This window comes from Ceratotherium simum, chromosome 20 (genome assembly GCF_057802395.1).
Source record: "Ceratotherium simum simum isolate JZ-2026a chromosome 20, ASM5780239v1, whole genome shotgun sequence".
Lineage (NCBI taxonomy): Eukaryota > Metazoa > Chordata > Mammalia > Perissodactyla > Rhinocerotidae > Ceratotherium > Ceratotherium simum.
Genome location: NC_141919.1, coordinates 15,902,123 through 15,922,795, shown reverse-complemented (window position 1 = coordinate 15,922,795; position 20,673 = coordinate 15,902,123). Strand labels below are relative to the sequence as shown.

Here is a 20,673-nt window from a genome sequence, read left to right as displayed (position 1 = left end):
GGAAGAAATCAATACTACTTATGAAATAGACTTGCCAAAAAAATTGAATCTGAATCTAATTAAGCCCCTAGAACTAATAACCAATTTATAGGCAATATGGGGAACAGAGGAACACATTAAATGTTAACACAAGGATGAAACAGGCAAAATCCACACAGGTTGAAACTCTACAGAACAAACTGGTTTCTTCAACAAGTATATTGTGAAAGAGTGAAAAAAAAAATGGAGGAGGAACTGTAGATTAAAGAGACTTAAGAGGCAAATCAATCAATCATTTTGTGTGGCCTTTATTTGGATCCCAAATTATGGGACAACTGGAAAATCTGAGTATTGATCTAGATATTTGATGATATTAAGGAATTATTGTTAAATTTTTTAAGCTGTGATAAAGGTATTATAATTATGTCTTTGAAAGAATCTTTATCTTTCAGAGATACATAGTGAAATATTTACAGATGAATCCAAATAGGATATCTAGAATTTATTTCAAAATAATGAACAGGGGAAGGAAGTTGTGGATGAGGGTATATCTGAAACAATATTGGCCATGAGTAAATAATTCATGCATTTGAGAAATGGGTAGATGTTAGGTTCATTATACTGTTCTTTCTACTTTTGTATAGGTTGGAACTTTTTTATAATAAAAAGTTACCAAAAAAAGAGGGTGAAATAAAGAGATCTTAAGAACCCTACCCCCTACTACCCTGCCCCCACAATCTCGAAGCTAAGAGAAATTAGACTCTGGATAAAGAAATCTTATCGAGTCTAAACTAGGTGTAATTTTTTTTCTTCTTTTTCATACGCTGTTTGATTTGTTTAATTGTTGAGGCTCTGTGGTGAAGCATATTTGATGCGTTACAGGTAGATGTGTGAATATTTATGATTTAGTGATAAGGGAAATGGACCTCTGGAGCTAGGGAGTGAGGATGCTTGATCGATGTGACCAGGACCGATGGACATTTTGTAGAGCAGGTGTATTCCATGAACCAAATGGTTTTAAAAGTGATTGAATGTCAATTGATTTGGTATTGAACTTTTCTTTCACCAGAGTGATACCAACTGGTGGAAAGGCACCTCCAAAGGCAGGACTGGACTAATCCCAAGTAACTATGGTAAGCACGGCCATGGTGGCTTTACTTTGGCTGTACTTTGTGCACTGTTGGTTGTCTGGCTCCTGAGGCGTTTCTGCTTGCTGCTGTGGCTGAGAAATGAATGGAGTTGTGGCCAGTCTATGGCATTGTCTACTCCATGAGCCTCCTCTTAATGAAATGGTCACGGACGCCGGTGGGACTTGAGCTTGACTCCTTGGCTTAAGAAAATGCACTGTAGCATTCTTGAAAGAACCACAGTGTCCAAGGAAAGGTTTATGGTTTTACTTTATTCAACTCTTAGAACATTTTTCTTTCTTTCTTTTTTTCTCTTTTGCTGTTAAACCAAATTTCAACGATGGTTTCTTAGGCTAACATTTCTTTTGTGGTGACGTAACCCTGCCTCGTTAATTCATGTTTGGGGCAGTGATGTTCGTTAACTGCAGATCAGGGCGGTTCAGGGAGCTTGAGCAGTGGGATGCGGCCCCTGCAATGAAGCTGCTTCTGGTTGGAAGGAGGACAGAACAGACTTACTTAGAAGTCAGCAGAGTAAGGTACAACAGAATGCAGGATTGGTAAATGAGGATCCTGGGTTTTAATCCGTTTTCTTCCACTTCCTAATAACAAGGGATCTTAGTGAAGGCACGTAACTGCTACCCCTGGGACTGTTTGCCCATCTGTATAATGAGAGGGTTTGATTTAAATCACTTCTACAGGTCTTTTGAACTTGAGCATTAGATGAATCCTTAGACCGATAGGGCTGGTATCAGACACTGGTTCCCAGCACTGGAGGGGGACTTAGAAAATTTCAAGGAAGGCACTGCAGAGCTCCCAGGGGAGGGAAAGGGGTGGAACAGAGGGGAGCCAGGGCTGAGGCCTGGGGCCCAACACAGGGGCCCCACTTGCCCTGGTCTAAAGGTGATAAAAAAGACTTTAAACGTTTCTACACTCCTCTAACCTTTGAAATCCCTCATATACTTCTACCGTGCACTCCATTTCCTTCTGGTCATAGACACTGAGGATGGAAAATGCTCCTCTGTTGTTTGGTTCCGTGGTAGCCAAGGGAATGTCCAGTTATAGCCCTCTATGGAAGGTAGGGGGTGGGCCTGAAGTCGAATTTGAAGAGTAGTCTTCTGGCCACTCCCACTGATTCTAGGACAACAGTGAGCACTCCTTCCTTAGAGGCAGGTGGGTTTGCTGATTACCCTTTCTGAATACAAGAAGCAAACTATTTCCCCCTCACTCACCTCCCACAGGCACACACACAAGGGAAACAGAATAATTTTCAGCCATCTTCAAATTGAAGTGGAGTGTTTTACAGAACGTAAAAATGAACATCAAATACTTTCTCTTGCATTCTTGTGACTAAGTTTGTTTATTTAGTACTTGAGTAAACTGGTGTGCAGGCCCTAGATCTGTTTGGTTTTATTTGTACTTCTAGTTAATTGCTGTCTGTTTTTGTTTATACCTCCAGTTAATAATGGTGTTATTGCCTTGTTGCTAAGGTTTTATGTAACACACAATTCAGCTTCTTTTAAAGCAGGAAACATCAGTTTGAATTGCTGCTATTTCTTGTCCACATTGAGTAAGGGAAGCTGTATGGTGGAAGGCCCTGGTGCCTCGGAAGCTGGGGACTGTGAGGAGGGCGTGGCTTCAGTGTATCATTTGGGTGGCACGTCCAACATTGGGATTGCACTTTTTCTTTTCAATCTAGTGGCTGAGCAGGCAGAATCCATTGACAATCCATTGCATGAAGCTGCCAAAAGAGGTAGGTGTGATTCTTTTTGATTGAGTAAAATGCTCAGATTTTAATTGTATAGTTTGATGACTGTTGAAAAATGTATACATCCATGTAACTAACACCCAGGTCAAGATCTAGAACGTTTCTATCATCCCAGGAAGAATTTCTGCCTCCCCCAAAGGCAGTCTCTATTCTGCCTTCTATCATCCTAGTGTGATTTTAATTTTAATTTTAAAATTTCAGTCAACAAACACTTTTGAGTGCTTTACCTACCCCGTGCTCAGTGGCAAGTGGAAAGGCTGGGTCTGTGACTCCCAGAGCTCAAAGTCTGGCAGGGGAGAGATGTGTGTAACAGATCATTAGAAGATGGTGTGATGAGTACAGCAGTTGAAGTGTGTTTATGTTGAATAGGCTATAGAGGCCAGAATGAGTAACTGGAGGTCAGGATGGTGGAGACTTCTTGGCGGTACAGCATTTAGAAGAGTGTTAGTGTGGTGCGGGTGTGTGTGTGGTAGGGTGGGGCGGGGGAGGCACGGAGCATCAGGGATAGGCCTTGTACCTGGGGCTTTATCCTATAGATCCTCTCTCCAAACCCTGGGACTTTTGGCAAAATCTAGAGACATTTTGACTGTCATAACTGGGAGGATGCTACTGGCACCTTTTGGGTAGAGAGGCCTGGACATTGCTGAACATCCTACAGTGCGCAGGACAGCCCCCACAACAAAGAATTCTCCAACCCCAAATGTCAGTAGGGGCGCTGTTGAGAAACTCTGCCATCGATAATAGGGAGTTTTTTAAGCCCTCCCTTTCGTTCTGTTTTAGATATTTTTGAAATCTGAATGTGCGAAAGGAAATTATTGGTTTAGGATGGTGCATGACTAGAACTACTAAACTGACATTTAAAAAATTCTTCTTAAATTAGATACTTAGGTCATTAGCCAGAGGATTTTAAATTAATAGTTATACTTTAGCATATAAGAGCAGCAGTTTTGAGTAGGTTATTTAGCGTATCTTTTCTTGTAAGAACTAAAAACACATTTTAAATATGAATATGAGTAGTGTCTGCTTATCCTTAGGTTTGTTTTTTTTCCCCCAAGTTCTGAAATTTGATAAAGGAAAATAATATATATAAATTTTTTATAGCTAAAAATAGCCTATGTAGATCCATTTAGGCAACTCTTCCCATTAACCTACCATTAAAAATTGATGTTAATGCTTTCCATTAATAAACTGGAAGGCAAAATGTACTGTAATAAATGCATTACTGGGCAGGTCTTAATTTCAAATTTGCTGATTAATCCATTGCAAATGGAAATTTATGCAGGATGAAATTAATTTAAAAGCAAAACAAAAAAATAAGAGCTTTCTTCTTGTGCTTTTATAAATGTAAAATTTTTTCAGGCAACTTGAGCTGGTTGAGAGAGTGTTTGGACAACCGAGTCGGTGTTAACGGCTTAGACAAAGCTGGGAGCACTGCCTTATACTGGGCTTGTCACGGGGGTCACAAAGGTACTACATTTTGTTTGTTATCATAAACGTCTATGCTGCTGAAAATGTGCTTTGCTAGGGGATCCAGAATTACAAAAATGAAAAAAAAAAGTCGATTATTTTTTTCAGATCCTTTAGAACATCAGCCAAAAGCCTTGTTTCTGGAAGCTCTGTAAAAGAGTGGGTAGAATGTAGTCAGTCAGCCTCACTGCGTGGACCTCTCTCCCTTGAAAGAGTGGAAACTTCCTTTCCTCTCTCCGGCTTGGAAAGGTTACAGGAAAACAACAGTAATATAAAAACAAACCCCGCTATCTAATCTTACAAAAGAAAGGGGCAGAATTGACTCCTAGCTTAGCTTTTCCCCAGATATGTTTTTATGATTTACATTTTAAGTTTAATGCAAACTATTAGATTCAGGAGAAAGACAGCATTTGCTTGAGTTAGTGATTTGGTCGATAACTTTCTCTGTTATAATCAATAATAATGACAAATGGAATTTCTAGATATATTTCAGCCCGGCCAAAAATCTACCAGACTCACTCTCCTTTTACCTCTCTCTACAACACACCTAAAAAATAAACCCAACAACAATGAGAAACAAGGAACCAAACAAATTAAATGGCATAGCCAAAGGAAAATTACAGCTTCTCCCAAGAGAAGCCTATGTTTTTTTAGCTAATAAACAAAAATTTAATTAATGAATATTATAGCAAAAGTAAAAATATTCCTGTGATAGAGATCATGTGAAAATGCAAAAGCCAAATTATTTGAAAGACATTTTTCAGTAAATAATTGTACCTTTTAGAATCTTAAGTCTTCTATTTACATGAATTTTGAAAAATTTGTTATAAGGATTTTTTTAAGATTCTTCCAAAGAATCCTCCTTTTAAAAATTATTAAGCCTAGTCTTATCAGACTTTTACTTTTCATTCTTAAAAAATATCTTTTCTGTTTGCATTGCAGATGTAGTGGAAATGCTATTTGCTCAACCAAACATTGAACTGAACCAACAGGTGAGATTGCATACATGGAGGTCAGTTAACACACCTGCCTTGTTCTCTTTGTGCAGCTTATGGGCATGTAAAATCCTATCTCAGTGTCTTGAACTGACTTTTCCCCATTTATTATCTTTTATAAAATTTTTACTCAAAATACTATATGTGCATAGTTAAAAAATTATTTTACTAAGTTCATATCGTATAAGGCCCCAAATGCCTGCTGCATTCCTCTTCATGTGTCACTTTCAGCTTTAAGCTCCTGTTTCTTCTTACCTTCATGTTCCTAAGGATTATGCTTATGGAGCTGTCTCATAATTCATCATTTTTATACGTAGTTTGGCATCCTATCTGGTGGGTGAAGATTTAAGCTTGTCAGCTGCCCCATTCTCCTCTTCTGGGACCCAACCTTTCCTCCTCTGGTCCTCCCAATGTATCATGTCATAGTTTTTGGTTATATTACTATATAATGCTTATACTATTAGGGCTATTTAAATATAGTTCACTGCTTGTATAACTTTTTTGTTTCTGTACTTATTGACTTTTATTTAGTTTGTGTGTGTATGTGTCTCACTAAGACTTCTACACTGTCTTATACTCTCTTGGTAGACTTTTCCAAAATGTGTAAGATAATCAACTGCTTTCTTTTTTCTCCCTGGAATGATACTTGCTGAAGCCCTCTATCCTCATTCTCTAATCCGAGCGACTTGGCTCTGCTGTCCTTGGCTGTCTTCCTGGGAAACCCTTCACCTCTCTACTGTGTTGTGTCTTCACTTTTCTGGATCCTGTGTCTTGCATCTTTTGAAGAACATCTTCAAGTAGATTCCTGAGAAAGGGGGGCTTGGGGTTGATTATTTGGCTGACAGAATTTGAGGTTGAAAATGATTTCCCAGCCTTCTGCAGGCGTGGCTCTGTGCTAGTCTAGTTTCCAGGGTTGCTTTTGAGAGGTTGATGCCATTTTGATGCCCATTCTTTTGTGTATGATCTGCTTTTTCTCTCACTCAGAATCTTGACTCTATCTTGGTGTTCTAAAATCTCACAATGGCGTGCTTTGTGGGTCTTTGACCAGTAATGATGGCGAACTCTTTTGGCTTGGAAAAATATCTTGTATTTTTTTTTTATAGCTTTTATCTGACCATTTTCTTTGTTTTTTGGTTCCAGAATGCCCTTTAGTAGTTACTTATGTTGGACTTCTTAGATAGAACCTCCAATTTTCTTAATTTTTCTCAGAGATTTTCTCACCTTTATCTTTATGTTTCATTTTGGTTGTCTTTTTAATTCCCCATAGCCCTGTATTCAGTTTTTGTTGCTATGTCATAGATGACCACAAACTTAGCAGCATAAGACAACACCCATTTGCTTATACTTTCTGTGGGCCAGAATTCTGGGCAGGGCATAGCTGGTTTCTCTGCTCAGGGCCTCACAGGCTGGAATCAAGATGTTGGCTAGAGCAGGATTCTCATCTGGAGCTCAGGTCCTGTTCTACACTCATTCTGGTTGCCAGGAGAGTTTCTTGCACCTGTAGTATTGGGGTCCTCAGCTTTCAGAGACCACCCCTCTCCATAGATAGTTCACAACATGGCTGTTTGCTTTCTTCCTCAAGGCCAGCTAGAGATTGTCTCTCTGGTGCCACTCCTTTTCTTTTGGAAAGGGCCCACCTAGGGGCCGGCCCGGTGGCGCAGGCAGTTAAGTGTGTGTGCTCCGCTGCGGTGGCCCGGGGTTTGCCGGTTCGGATCCAGGGCACGCACTGACGCACCGCTTGGCAAGCCATGCTGTGGTGGCGTCCCATATAAAGTGGAGGAAGATGGGCACGGATGTTAGCTCAGGGCCAGTCTTCCTCAGCAAAAAAAAAGGAGGATTGGCAGATGTTAGCACAGGACTGATCTTCCTCACACACACAAAAAAAGAAAGGGCCCACCTGATCAGGTCAGGCCCACCCAGTATAATCTCCCTTTTGATGAACTCAACATCAACTGGTTAGAAACCTAATTACAGGAGTGATATCCTATTATATTTACTGGTTTCACCCACATTCAAGGGGAGGGAATTATACAGGCGGGGTATACCAGGGGTCAGTGGTCTGGGGGGCCATCTTAGAATTGTCTACCACAAGCTCTTTCTTTTACTCTGTTTGTTACTTTTAAATAGCATCTTTTTCTTGTTCCATTAGGTTATATCATCTTATGTCTCTGATATATTAATTATAGCTTTTTAAAACATTTTCTGCTATTCACTGTACTGTGACATTTTCCTCTAAGATGCATTTATTTTGTTTATTTTGGTCTTTCCTCAAATGCCGAGTGTCTTTGCTGTCCACTCAGGTGTAAGTGTGACTGGAAGCTCTGTGTGTCTATGGGGCTTGTTGGCTGGCGGGCTTCTCCGTAGGGTAAAGTAGTAAGGCCCTGGCTGTTTTGCTGGGTTATACCCAGAGGCCCATATGAGTTCTTCCTCCGTCCCCACCACGCGGGGCTGTTCAGCTTCACCAGAAAAGCATCCTCCAGCCTCCTGCCTGGGGGTACACGCTAGATTGTACACACTGGGGCAGTGGGGTAAATAAAGGCAGCTGGGAGAGGGGTCTTACTGCTCCGTTTGTTGGTTTTTCAGCTAACCCTCTGTTTTTAGTTCCCGGCCTTATTGCCATTTCTCTTGTACCCAGTGTCCATGAGCTTGGAAACTATCTGGTTAATTTCTCAGTGGAGTAATTCTACCGCCTTACTTGGTCACCTGGCAGCAAGGAGAGAGGAAGGTGATCTGGGGTTCTAATTACTCCTTATAAACGCTTTTACCCAGTACCCTTGTTTTCACCCCCATGCCTCGTTCCTGCTCCAAGGTCTCCAGGCATCTCCAATTCCTAATTCAGGGCTAGGTGTCTGCAGGGTCAGATTTGCTTGCTTCGCCCTGGTGTCTCCCTCTGCAGGCATCTGCATTTCTGCTTGTGCTCCGCCAAGTCAGTTTCTACTTCTCCATCCCACTGCTTCTCCCAAAATGACTCATCTCTCATCTCTTGAGTCTTCTTTCCCTTTTTGAAATTTTATATGATTTTATGACTTTGTTCTCATTTTAGGTTTACTTAGATTAAACCTAAATTCATGTGTGTTTTCAATCCACACTCTATTTAAAAAATGCTACTTTCTCTTTTTATCACCATAGAACAAGTTGGGGGACACAGCTTTGCATGCTGCTGCCTGGAAGGGTTATGCAGATATTGTCGAGTTGCTTCTGGCAAAAGGTGAGGTGTGTGCTGAGTTTATCTGGTCTTTGCTTACCCTGAAAAATAGACTACATCAAATTATACCATGTGAAGTAGTAGGAAGAATAATAGGCTCTTTATTTTAAAACTGGGATTTTAACCTCTACTCTGACTGTATCAGAATTATTATGATAAGATGAAATTATTGAAGTTGATTTGGGTAAGTTTTTAGTTATAAATTAAAACCTTGGTAAGCTTTAAAATTACATATATTACTTTTAGTAAGAACGTATTGTACATTTCTGCAGGATTAAAGGGCCTTAGAAGGAAGGCACACACGTCCACGTTTTGTGTGTGTGTGTGTGTGTGTGTGTGTCTGCATGTACGGAGGGGATCCTCTCTGAGAAGGCTGTGGGTAAAGTTGCTGAGGCCCCTGTTCACACAGGAAAGTCTTGATAGATAAGAGAGAAAGCTGTGGCTGCAGTGTCCTGCTTTGAGCTGAGCAGGTGCTAGATGTACAGAGAAGGAAGTGCTAGGTGTAAAGAGAATGAGAGAAGATCCATTGATCCCCTGTTTTTACACAAGTCAGGGAACAGTGAAGTTATGGACTGACCATCCATGCATTTGTTTGTCCCACAAATGTTAATTAACCCTTACAGAAGGCCAGGCATATCACCCTGTACCACGCCCTGGTCCAGAAGGCTGTAATATAGGATGCTTGAGTCCCCAAACCACAAGTCATATGGCTGCACTATCATTAGGGGTCCTTGGAGCAATGTTGTGGGATATACGAGAGGAAATGTTTTTGATTTAATGTATATCAATATTGTAGACTCCAGGTCTAAAGGGTCAGACAGCATGAGAACCACTATCGTGCCCCTCAAAGGCTATGCCAGGAGCTGTGCTGTCTGATGTGGCAGCCACTGACCATGTGTGCTGCTGAGCCCTTGAAATGAGACTAGCCTGAATTAAGATGTGCTGAAACTGTAAAATGCACACCAGATTTTGAAGACTTAGTGAACAAAAAAGGAAAATATCACAATGATTTTTATATTGGTTACATGATGAAGTGATGACATTTTGGATATACTGGGTTAAATAAAGTATATCATTAAAATGAATTTCACTTTTTTGAAAATGTGGCCACTGGAAAATTTAAAATTACATATATGGCTCACATTGTATTTCTATTGGGCAGTGCTGTTCGAGAGGGACGCGGGGAATGGTCGTGTTTCTTCTCTAGCACCGCTGTCTCTGAACATTTCCTTTTGGGATAGAAATCATGTATATGAGTTCTAAAGTGGAATTTAATGTAAAATATGATTAGTCACAGAACTCTTAACCCTCAGGATTTTTGACCTGTAGCACAATAAGAGAATGAGGATTTCTATAGAACCCCAGCTGTGGATAGATGTCAATCTGCTCAGGAGAAAGAGATTTTGGCACACAATCACCATATTCCTAATTAAACATACTATTTTTTTCTTGATTCAATATTTTTGTGCCTTTGAGTTTTAGAACATTTTTTTTGTTTGTTTATTGAAGAGGATGTGGTTGCAAAGGAAATGGCACTCAGACACTGTGTTAGAAAGTGTAAATTGGTAGAGCCTTTTTGGAAAGCAGTCTGACAGCAGCAAGCAGAATTAAAAATGTGCATATCCTCACATTTCAGCACCAATTCTAGGAAACCATCCTTCAGAAATACATATAAACAAAGATATTGTTCAAGGAGGTTCGTGGCAGTATTGTTTGTGATAATGAAAATTAGGAACAGCCTAAGTGCCCGTCATTTGATGGGTGATTAAATAAATTTTGGAACGTCCATAAAGTGGAATGCTTATAAATGTTTAAATAGATTGAGTTGTAAGTCTGCGTCCTACTAAGGAATGAGGACCATTATATATTAAGTTAAAAAAATATTGGGTCAAAAGGCACAAACTTCCAGTTATAAAATAAATAAGTCATGAGGATGTAAGGTACAGCATGGTGACAATAGTTAATAATACTATTGTATTGCATGTTTGAAAGTTGCTAAGAGAGTAGATCTTAAAAGTTCTCATCACAAGAAAAAAAATTTTGCAACTATGTGTGGTGATGGATGTTAACTAGACTTATTACGGTGATCATGTCACAGTATATACAAATATCGAATCATTATGTTGTACACCTGAAACAAATATAATGTTGTATGTCAATTATACATCAATAAAAAGAATGAAATTACAAACCAGTACATGTATTATGATTTTGTGTATATGTACATATGTCTGTGAATGCATTCATACACATAGGGAAGACGAGAACTGACAACCGCTTGTTGGGAATGGTTACCTCTGGAGAAGGTAGAAGATGGAGGAAGGAGGGGGTTTGTTGCAGTATGAAATGGGACATATGCTTTTGTTTAGCATAGTTCTGTATTTTCGAATCTTTCACAATGAGAATGTATTCATGAATTCTGATGTAATTTTTAACAAAAAAGATAAGGAAAAAAGTAGGTAGAAGATGGGCTATGGCAACAATGGATTGCCTCTAGGTTTTATTGTATTACTATTCTGCTAATTTACACGAGAGTATTCTTACAGACATTTTCCCCTCAAGCTTAACCTATATGGTCTTTTCTGAAGATCTTCTTGAACAGAAGAAGAGGCAAAGGCCATGTTGAATTTAATCTCCAGAAACTCATGCTGAGGCCCATGTACCATTGGGCTCTAACTGATTTATGATCTGCCAAGGGGCACTGAATTCCTGACTGAGAAGTTCACATGCAGCTCTATAGGAATTTGAAAGGAAAGACTATATTTTAATTGTACACCATTATTACAAGTGCAGCAACAAGCTCCCTGATTACAGATGCCCGAATATACTATTACTGTTTTGAAAAAGTCTTCCTGTTTGGAAAAGCTTATTTCTGGGCCAGAATTGTTCTCTGTTCTCAGTTAGTTTTGCCAGAAGTGATTAGTTTTGGTAGAATGAGGATTGGCTGCTCCTATAGAGTCTTCAAACACCTAATTTACTTTTCTTGTGTTGGGGAAGGTGCTAGAACAGACTTAAGAAACAATGAGAAGAAGCTGGCCCTGGACATGGCTACTAATGCTGCCTGTGCGTCTCTCCTGAAAAAGAAACAGGGAACAGGTATTTGGTTTTAGTTCGCTTTCTCCTCTGGTGCCGTCATGACTAAGGTTTATTAACTTAGTAGTGGGAAGAAACTTTTCTTGATAAACTCTTCAGGTGATTCTGAAGTTAGATTTTATATCCTTGGTCTAAATCAGCACTCCAGCATGGAAGAATACCCTCATGCAAACAGAAATTTGAAGAGATACTGATCTTTTACTACTTTGGATGTTTCTTTTGTTCCTTGCAATCAAGTTCTAATCACCTTGCTTTGCATTACAGTCCTTATAAGAGAAACTGTGGTCTCCATCTCCTCGTTCCAGATATGTTTTTATGAGTGGTTATCTCTAAACATTTTTTAAGTTAAGCACTCAACAGCTCCATGATTATATTTTGTTTCTGTTTGAAATGAGAGTCTCAATAAACTGTAATCAAAATTGTTCTAGACTTTGTAAATATTTTGGTATCGATTCACAGTACAGGGGGTGGTTTTTAAAGATAAAGTTTAGGTATACATTCTTAAAGATAAAAGTCACTATTGATGTGGGACAACAGGTTTGAAAAAAATTGAAAAGTTTGTGTGGTTGTTTTGAAAAGGTGTTGAAGAAAAGGTGTTAAACACACTTGCATCATTCATGGTTACTATTCAGAGACTGGCTGTTTATTTGACCTCTCAGTACGTAGCCTATTGAACATGTGTCCCCAGATTCGTTCTAATGTGGTGATTCCTGAAGGAAATGCTGGGAGGGTGTGCCTTGAGCTCTTCTTCCCATCCTCCTCCCCTGTTTCCCCTTTTCGTTCATCATCAGCCTCCTGGCCCAAGAGAAACCCAGAGATGTAGGAAAAAGAAAGGTAGAAAATGATTTGGTTGGAGGGAACATTCAGTCTCTTTTTCTCTCACTTCTCGAGCCTTTCTCTACTTTATTATCTTTATTATCTTAAAGTTTGGCACTTTAATGCCATTTTGAAGTATAAGCCAATAATTGATACTTTTTTCCCACCATTTTTCACAAAGGAACTAGCATAATGGAGGACTCACTTTTTGCAAGTCTTTTGCATTGCTGCTCATTCTTCCAAACCTTTTTAGTATTGCTTTAGAGTCTAAAGTTTAGACCGATCCATGTTAGTGGAGAATCACCAAAACAACCTTTGAGAAATTTCCCATATAGAGGTTAAGTGCATTGGTTTCCATTTTAACTTGAGGGTGTTATCACTTTCAGAGTTCTTGAACTTGTGTAATGAGATACTGCTTTTATCATTTGAATCGAATTCCCATTAATTTTTGAACTCTTTGAAAACTTATTTCTCCCTTAGGAATCCTTTGATTTATGAGAAGAGACAATGTTATGCAGTCCCATATTCCATTCCTAGCAGAAGCAACAAATCAAGTCAGTTCCTGATTTGCTGCTTTAGTCCATCAAAAATAGCAAGCAGTCCCCCTCTCTTCATGGTTCACCAAGGGAGCCTCCCAGAATTATCCTCCTTGTCATCAAATTCCCACCATAGCCTTCCTCATGAATCTATTGTGTCTTTTGTCAGTTATTCCAGATATGTGTTTGTTTCAGATTTTTATTTCTTTTAACTTCAGATGTAGTGTAAACCATTAAGCAGTTGGGAATTCCTTAGTTATTTAAGCCATGAACGCTCACTGGCAGAACAAGTCTTTCTTTAAAGTAATTACTCACGCACAGGAGGATATAAGTTCTACTAAATGAACCTGGGGTGGTGCTCCCCAGATACATTTTAACTGAGCAGCTGTATTTGCAGCCGTGTGGGAGAGACATTTTGACTTGAGGTGGCCCTCCTCCTCCCTGCTGCCTTGGTCGGATCAGGAAGTAGGACTATGGCCTAACTTCCTTACTCTGCCACTGACTTCCTGTTGCTATATGGGTGCCTCCAGAATGTCCTGACCCAGGAGTAAGGTTTCTTATGGGCTAAAGGTTATCAGAGTCTCATGCCTTGCATGAACTTGATTGTGATAGGCAAGGGAAATAGCACACCTGCTCAGCCCCCAGAGAGCTGCACCCAGAAGCCCCCACATGAGCAGCTGGAGCAGGGGGAAGCAGGTGCTGAACTCTTCTCTTTTCCCCTCACATTTCTACAGTCTTTGTAGAATAGGGCCAGGAGGTGGGTGCTCTCTTTCTCTGCTCACTTCAAGTGTCTTTAGTCTACCTGCCTAAATTTGTACTGATTAGATAATGGATTCTTTAATGAGGTAATCTTGAGGCCTGGCACACAGAGCCAAGAAATGAATTTTCTTATTACCTTTTTCTCTCTTTTTTCTTGGTTCATTCCCCCAGTCATCCAGTTACAGAGGTTTTAATTTGTATTTTGATCTGAGTTGGAATGAGAGTGTGAATATTGGGCCATATAGCTAGTTGCCAGCATGAACTCTAAGCTGGAAAAGGTATATTCTGATATTGTTGTCCACATTTAAAAACACATCTTGGATTTCTTATAAGGACCAAATAATTCATATGTTGTAGTTACCATGAAGGGTAAATTTGGGATATAGGGGTGGGGTCAGGGCTATGCTTGAAGGTTGAGCCCTTAAATTCTTTTTCTAATTTTTAAAAATTGGGGTATAATTTACATTAAGTAAAGTACATAAATCCTAAGTGTTCAGCTTGATGATTTTTTTTTTTCTGTGCTTACACTTACTCACCACAACCCAGATCAAGATGGAGACTATTTCCCACACCCTGGAAGCCTCCCTTAGCATCCTTTGCTTCTCTCACCATAGATTCGTTTTGCCTGTTCTCAAGTTTGATATAAATGGAATCAAACAGTATATACTTTTCTGTGTCTAACTTCTTTCACTTAACGTTATGTCTGTGAGATTTATCCACATTATTATGTTTATCCCTCCACCATTTATTATTTACTTATTTATTGTTTGTTTGTTTTGTTTGTCTTAAGTGCTGGTATCTGACTTGGAACATGTAAATCCAGGGCAGTGAGCTTGAGGAAAAATGGGAGAGAGGTAGGGGAGGATGGGAAGTGCTCTAGGAGATACGGTACCATGCTGGTCATGCCCCAGTATGGGCTGTGAAGAGATACAGCTCAGCACTCAGCACTTGTCCATGTGAGAAGTTTCCAGAGAAACTGCCTCAGAGCAGTCCATGAAAGGAAGGAAGGAGAAGGAATTTATTTGCCAGGCTCATTCCTGTCTCTTGATTTCCATTTGGTCAGAGTTTGCTCCATGGCAAGTCATCTTTCTCTTGCTAACAGGAGAAATGAGGTTAAAACAAAGTGCAGAAGTAACCATTGAAGGACGAAATATCTCAAATGGGCAAGACACAGGATTGTAGTAGCAAAGTAGAAAGGGAAGGAGCTTTGCTATTTGTCTTTAGCTTAAAAAGCTACTGTTACCAAGTTCACAGCCAGTCCTGCAGGTCCTGGGTGTGTGTGGGATAGAAGAAATATATTCCTCCCGGTTCTCCAGATCTCTTCTTAAGGAGAATGGAGAAGAATATAGTCCACCTGGAGACTTCTGGTAGCTTGCAAGCTGGTGTGAAATCGTTGAAGCTTGCCTCTGTTCTGCTCACATCCACTTGTTCATCTTTTATCTTTCCTTCTCTCTCGTGTAAGATAAATTGGCTTCTACCTCTCTTTACTAACTCTCCCTTGTCCCTTCCTTTTTCTCAATAATCCTTTTCCTAAACTTGTAAAGACTCTTAAAAAGACTACAATATCATTAGCATACCTAAAATTAATAATAAGTCCTGAACATCATCAAAGATTTTGTCATTGTCAAAATTTGCCATTTTTCTCATTCAAGTTTGTTTATTCTTTGCTTTACTTACTTATTTACTTCGTTTCTTTAAGTCAGGGTCCAAATAAGGCCAATTTCTAATTGACAGATATGTCTCTTAGTTTTTTTTTTTTTTTTTAAGTCAATGCTTCCTTTCCCCTCCCTCTTCCCCTTTTTTTAGCCCGGCAATTTATTTATTAAAGAAACTGGGTCATTTTACCTGAATTTCCCAGTCTAGACGTTGCATGTATGCATTCCCATGGTGTTTGTCGTGCTCCTCTGTCCTCTATATTTTTGTTAATTGGTGTTAGATCTAGAGGCGTGATTAGATTTGGATTTTATTTATCTGTCTATCTTAGGGGTAGAGGAAGAATACTTAATATAGAAAATCAGGTTCTTCCATCAGAGTCACATAATATCTGATTGTCACTCCTCCTATGATGTTAGCATCCATTGATCATGTCTAGATCCATTATTTCCGTAATGGTTGCAGAATGGTGATATTCTAATTCTGTCACTCTTTCTCAGTTATTAGCTAGAATATTCTATAAAGAAAAATTTCCCCTCATCAGCTGTTTGGTTACTCAGAGGAGTAGTTCATGTAGTAGGGACAGAATAAAGGATGGATTTTTGCCCTTTATTTAAGAGTTTTCAAAATAGCATTCTGGTTCCCCATCATTCCCTGAAGGGGACCAGTGAATTCTCCTTGGTATGTGTTCAAATATTTGCTATGTGTTCAAATATTTGCTATATTTTATCCACTATAGTTAGTATCTGTATTGATAGCCCATCTTTGGCTAGTGGAGGACTCTTCACATTGGATCCTGAACCCTTTTAAAATGACACTATCCTTGATAGGATCCTTGCTTTAGGGCATGACAGGAGGTTCCAGGTCCCTCTTTTACATTTTCTGACCCAGACTTGGAATGAGTCATATTGAGCATGGGAATGTAGTATTTAGAGACCATCACCTGGATGCTATAACGTGCATTTACTGAGCTCTGACAATGTGCTTATACTTGCGTTTGTTTTCCCCCTAAAATGGTACCTAGTGTAACCTGTTGCGATAGGAGTTTGACGTGGCAGTTGAATAGGTGAACAGTTAAAGATCAGATGTCTTTCTTTTGAGCTCTGTTCGAGGTTGATTTAACATTTGATGGGGTTCAGCTTTTTCTGTTTCAAAACTTTCATTTATTCATTGTTCATTTCAGTCTTTTGCTTCTGAGTATACTTTATTTATCAGTGTTTTCTAAAATGAAACTGAAGCTTCTGTGTTTTCGTTCTCTTTCTTTTCCTTTTCTCCCCGTATTAGTTGTCTTTCTGCCCAGTGACCTTGCCTTCAGGTAAGGCCGCAGGCTGCCGACTGAGTGAAGCCACATGTGCGCTTGTCACTGGGAGAGGAGGTTGGAAGCACAGTTGTCAGAGTGGAGGGGCTTCTGGTGTGTTCCACATTGGCCATGGTGCATGTGGCTGGTCGCATTTTGTGCGAGATGGACTAATGGTCCCTCAGCACCATGTGCTTTACTTTTTGGTATGTCTAAGGAACATGCAGACAAATGTATTTGTAGATAGATAAATCTGTGGCAGCAGAAACTGAACAGTTAGCCTGAAAAGCAAAAGTGGAAAAAGATCCTCAGGGAAAATACAATCCCTGGGTCTGAGGAAAGATTACAGTTTGTTGAATTGTCAGGAGCTTTGAAAGTGAAAACAAAATCCGAGCGATTTGTGATTTCTCTGTTTTGCTTTTTTCCCCCTATTTCTTTCAGATGCAGTTCGAACATTAAGCAATGCCGAGGACTATCTTGATGATGAAGACTCAGATTAATTCCCTTTCAGAGCTTTAAGATCTAAAACTTCTGTTGCTTTTGCCATTCCAAAACCTTGTCTTTGCCAGAAGAGTGTTGGTAACTGTTTTAAAAAAAAAAAAATCTATATGAACGTGGCAGTATTGCACTGTTTGAGTAGAACGTGTAAATAAATAGTTCTCACCTTCGGTTTGCCGATAAGTGGCTGGATACTTTGCTGTATAAAGTACATTGTTGTTCACCAGAGTAGAACAAGAAGAGATTATTTCTATTTATCAAGCTAAAGGAATTTTAAGACTTTTTTTCTTTGAAAAAAATCGGGATGGTTTTTTTAGTTAAAGTTCTTTACCTCAAGGATTAAGATATTTTGAATGGATTTTTCAAGGGGGAAAATGCTTATTATAATAATAAACCAAAAGACTTAACAGAAAATCGTCAGCTATTCTGACAAAAATAAACATTTTAAGAGACATTGTTCCTTTTGTCTGTTTTTCTGGTATCACTCTTTGCTGGTAAATAAATAAAGCTTTTTATATTTATATTTAGATAAAGACTGGTTTTATTTTTTTAAATTATGTTTTGTATGTATTAGCACAAAAGAATTATAATAGCCAAATTTCTCTTCAGTCTCTTATATCTGCTTTGATTAAAGTCAAGACAATAATCTTTGAAAAGATACATTTCTAATAAAATAGATAACTTTAATAATTATGAGACTTTCACTTTTATCTCCAAGGTTATACATAGGGTGAAGAAACCCAGCAACTCATTATAGTTTGCTTAAGGTTTGAAAGATTAAAAAAATTGATTTCCTTATGGAAGATGGTGTAGTTTTCCATAATGGAGTGAGGGACCAAGAGCCGTGGAATTTTTTTGCATTTTGATAACATTTGTTTTCTTAAATCAAGGCTCCAGCTCATAATGGTTCAGATTCTTTTGCTAAAACATCAGTTAACATTGCAGGGAGCCTTCTGTACGACTGAAGTAACACTTCATTTGAGATGCTACTGCAATGATGATATTAACAATGACATGGCCATTGGCATTTATCTAGATTCCAGGCCCTAGGCCCAGAAGTATATTTTGTAAGAAGACTTCGATACTAATTTCAAAAAACACATTGGTGAAGAGAAGGAAATGTTTGAAAAAGGAAGTGGGTTAGCTCAGGAAATGAATAACTGCCTCAATAGAGTGTCCTCTGTCTGTGGCTCTTCGGTTTTTCTCTCCGAGGGTGCCTTGAGAAAGGATACCCTGAGAAGCCTGTTCGAGGCCTTTCAAATACCCCAACTCTGTTTTAGTAGAAAGAAATCTGTATAAGCAGTGACAGCAAAGGATGAGCACAAAATCTGAAATTAATAAAAATTAATTTCTTATTCTCAAAACAAATACATTATTAGATTTGAGTTAAACATTTATATTTCTTCATAAGCATAAACTTGAAGATATGAAATCCTTGTTGAAATTCTGTCTGTTCCAACGGAGGCTTTGAGGCTTCATTCTTTAAAATGGGGTTTGTGTCTTAACAAAACACTTGTGGAAATCTCTAACTTTTTGCTCTTGTGTACTTTGCACCTAGGGTAATTCGGATAAATGCCAACTAAACAGTCTTAATTTTTTAACATGGGCAGAGATAATACAGTTTGTATGAATATAGATACTTTTTATGAAAGCACTCCATGCTTGATGTAGATATATTTTTTATGTATTTGCGGAAAAGAATAGTGGAGGCTTTACTGTCATTGCTTTTAACATTATCAAACTGTAGAATTCTAGAAAATTGGCCAACTGTAGTTTTTTTGGGAACGGAGGGCAGATTTAGGTATATGCACGAATTTTTGGTGAAACAGGACAACACATTTAGCTGTGGTTGAAACTCCATGGGAAAATTTACTTTTGTTTCTTGTTTATTCAGCCTAGCTGATCTGAGCTTTCTCAGAGATTGTCTAATGCTGAACTCAGCAACCAAAAGCAGTTCTAAGAACGTGCCACTGCTCTTACTCTGTGCAGAGGAGAGCTTTGATTATGTTCTAGAAATGATTTTGGAGATTTTGCTGGAACCTGAGCTTTCTGACAGTCACTGTGGCCTGAACTCCTTCCCAGCAGATGCATCATTGAGATAGAAGATGGCTTCCAGCCCCTTGGGCAGTGAGATACTTGTCTAGCCATCGGCCTAGTAGCCTCATGCAAAGAACAGTTTTTATTACTTTCCCATTTCAGTTTCCTTACTGGGACTGCTCTGTTGCAAATTATTTGTTGTCGGACTGCCATCCATTATGGTCGTCGGTTTCTGTATTTCTTTAGTGAGCCCCCCATTGGCTTCTTTTTTCAATAGACTGGCCATGTTGTTACTCAAAGGAGAATATTGAGCAAATCAGTCATGACCCTATTTTCTTCTTTAATCTTAAAAAACAAACTGGTAATGCTGAAAATGAAATCTCAGATAATTTTAGGTAAAGGGAAATATAATGTTTCCATATAAGCTTTCTTCATAAATGTTCTTTGTTGTGTAGAATTTCTGATTTAATCGTATTTCTTCTTATTGTGAATCCTGTATTTCTCATCTTTGTAAACGATGATTCCTTTTCTGAGAGGCTTTAGAGCCTAACATTCACATCTGATCATGAGCATTTCTCTGTTGACTTTGATTTTGTGTTTGTTCTCCTGAATTTTATATTGTAAATATGTATGGGGCAGTAAGACACAGAGCAGCCATATGTTGCGCACCACACTTTGAAGTGTCTGATTACTAAAAGTTGAGGTTTTGGTGGGAGAAGTATTGCGAAAGATTCTGCTCTCTCTGTTTTAACTGAAAATACAGCTTTGGTGAACAGTTTTCTTAAGTGAAGGAAAAATTGCAGACCACAAATTCATGGTTTCTGTCTCCTTATTTCTTAATAACAAGCCTTTACATCTGCCCCTCCCTTAAAATGACATAAAATTAAATAAAACTACCGTTTATTAAATGCCTACTCTGCCAGTTCCTGTGCTAGACTCTTTCATAGACATGATGTCATTTGATCTTTACAGCAGCCCCAGCAGTGAACATTAATGCCCCTATCTTTATACAGAGAAGCTGAGGTTTGAAGAAGTTAAGTAACTGGCTCAAGGTCACACTGCTTGAAGGTGGAAATGCAGGTCTGTCAACTTCTGAGCTCATGCACCTGCTGCCTAGGGCACTGGCAGATGACGCCATTCACATCCTGCCAGAAAAATACGCAGAAATAGACCGGCTCCTATTCCAACTCAATCTGTGGATGTAGCATCTAATAAATTCAGCATATCTGCTAATTTAATTAAATGTGTTATTTAAACCAACCCTAAAAGCTTTTTTTTTTTTTTTAATAAAGAATCTCCTCCCACTTCCAGAAAAATTTTGGCAAAACTTTTTGGTTCTTGGTAACCCTGAAGAAATATGATTTAATGAAGCAGTTTGTACTCCCAAGTTTCCAAAATTTCCAACTCTATGCCCATGAAACTGTGAATAAGTATTAAAGAAGGAAA

General features: G+C 38.9%; 1 protein-coding gene across 2 annotated transcripts in view; it reads left to right on the top strand.

The window, feature by feature from the left end:
• The window catches only part of OSTF1 (osteoclast stimulating factor 1), a 60,076-nt gene extending 42,359 nt beyond the window's left edge, over positions 1–17,717 (top strand). For both annotated transcript variants that reach the window (XM_087444473.1, XM_004439632.3), the window contains 7 exons: positions 1,049–1,112; positions 2,803–2,856; positions 4,231–4,338; positions 5,281–5,330; positions 8,463–8,541; positions 11,536–11,634; positions 17,134–17,717. In XM_087444473.1, coding sequence (XP_087300599.1) covers positions 1,049–1,112; positions 2,803–2,856; positions 4,231–4,338; positions 5,281–5,330; positions 8,463–8,541; positions 11,536–11,634; positions 17,134–17,192 — 513 coding nt within the window. In that variant the 3' untranslated portion in view covers positions 17,193–17,717. The remainder of the gene's footprint in view (positions 1–1,048; positions 1,113–2,802; positions 2,857–4,230; positions 4,339–5,280; positions 5,331–8,462; positions 8,542–11,535; positions 11,635–17,133) is intronic.
• Positions 17,718–20,673: the final 2,956 nt, after the last annotated feature.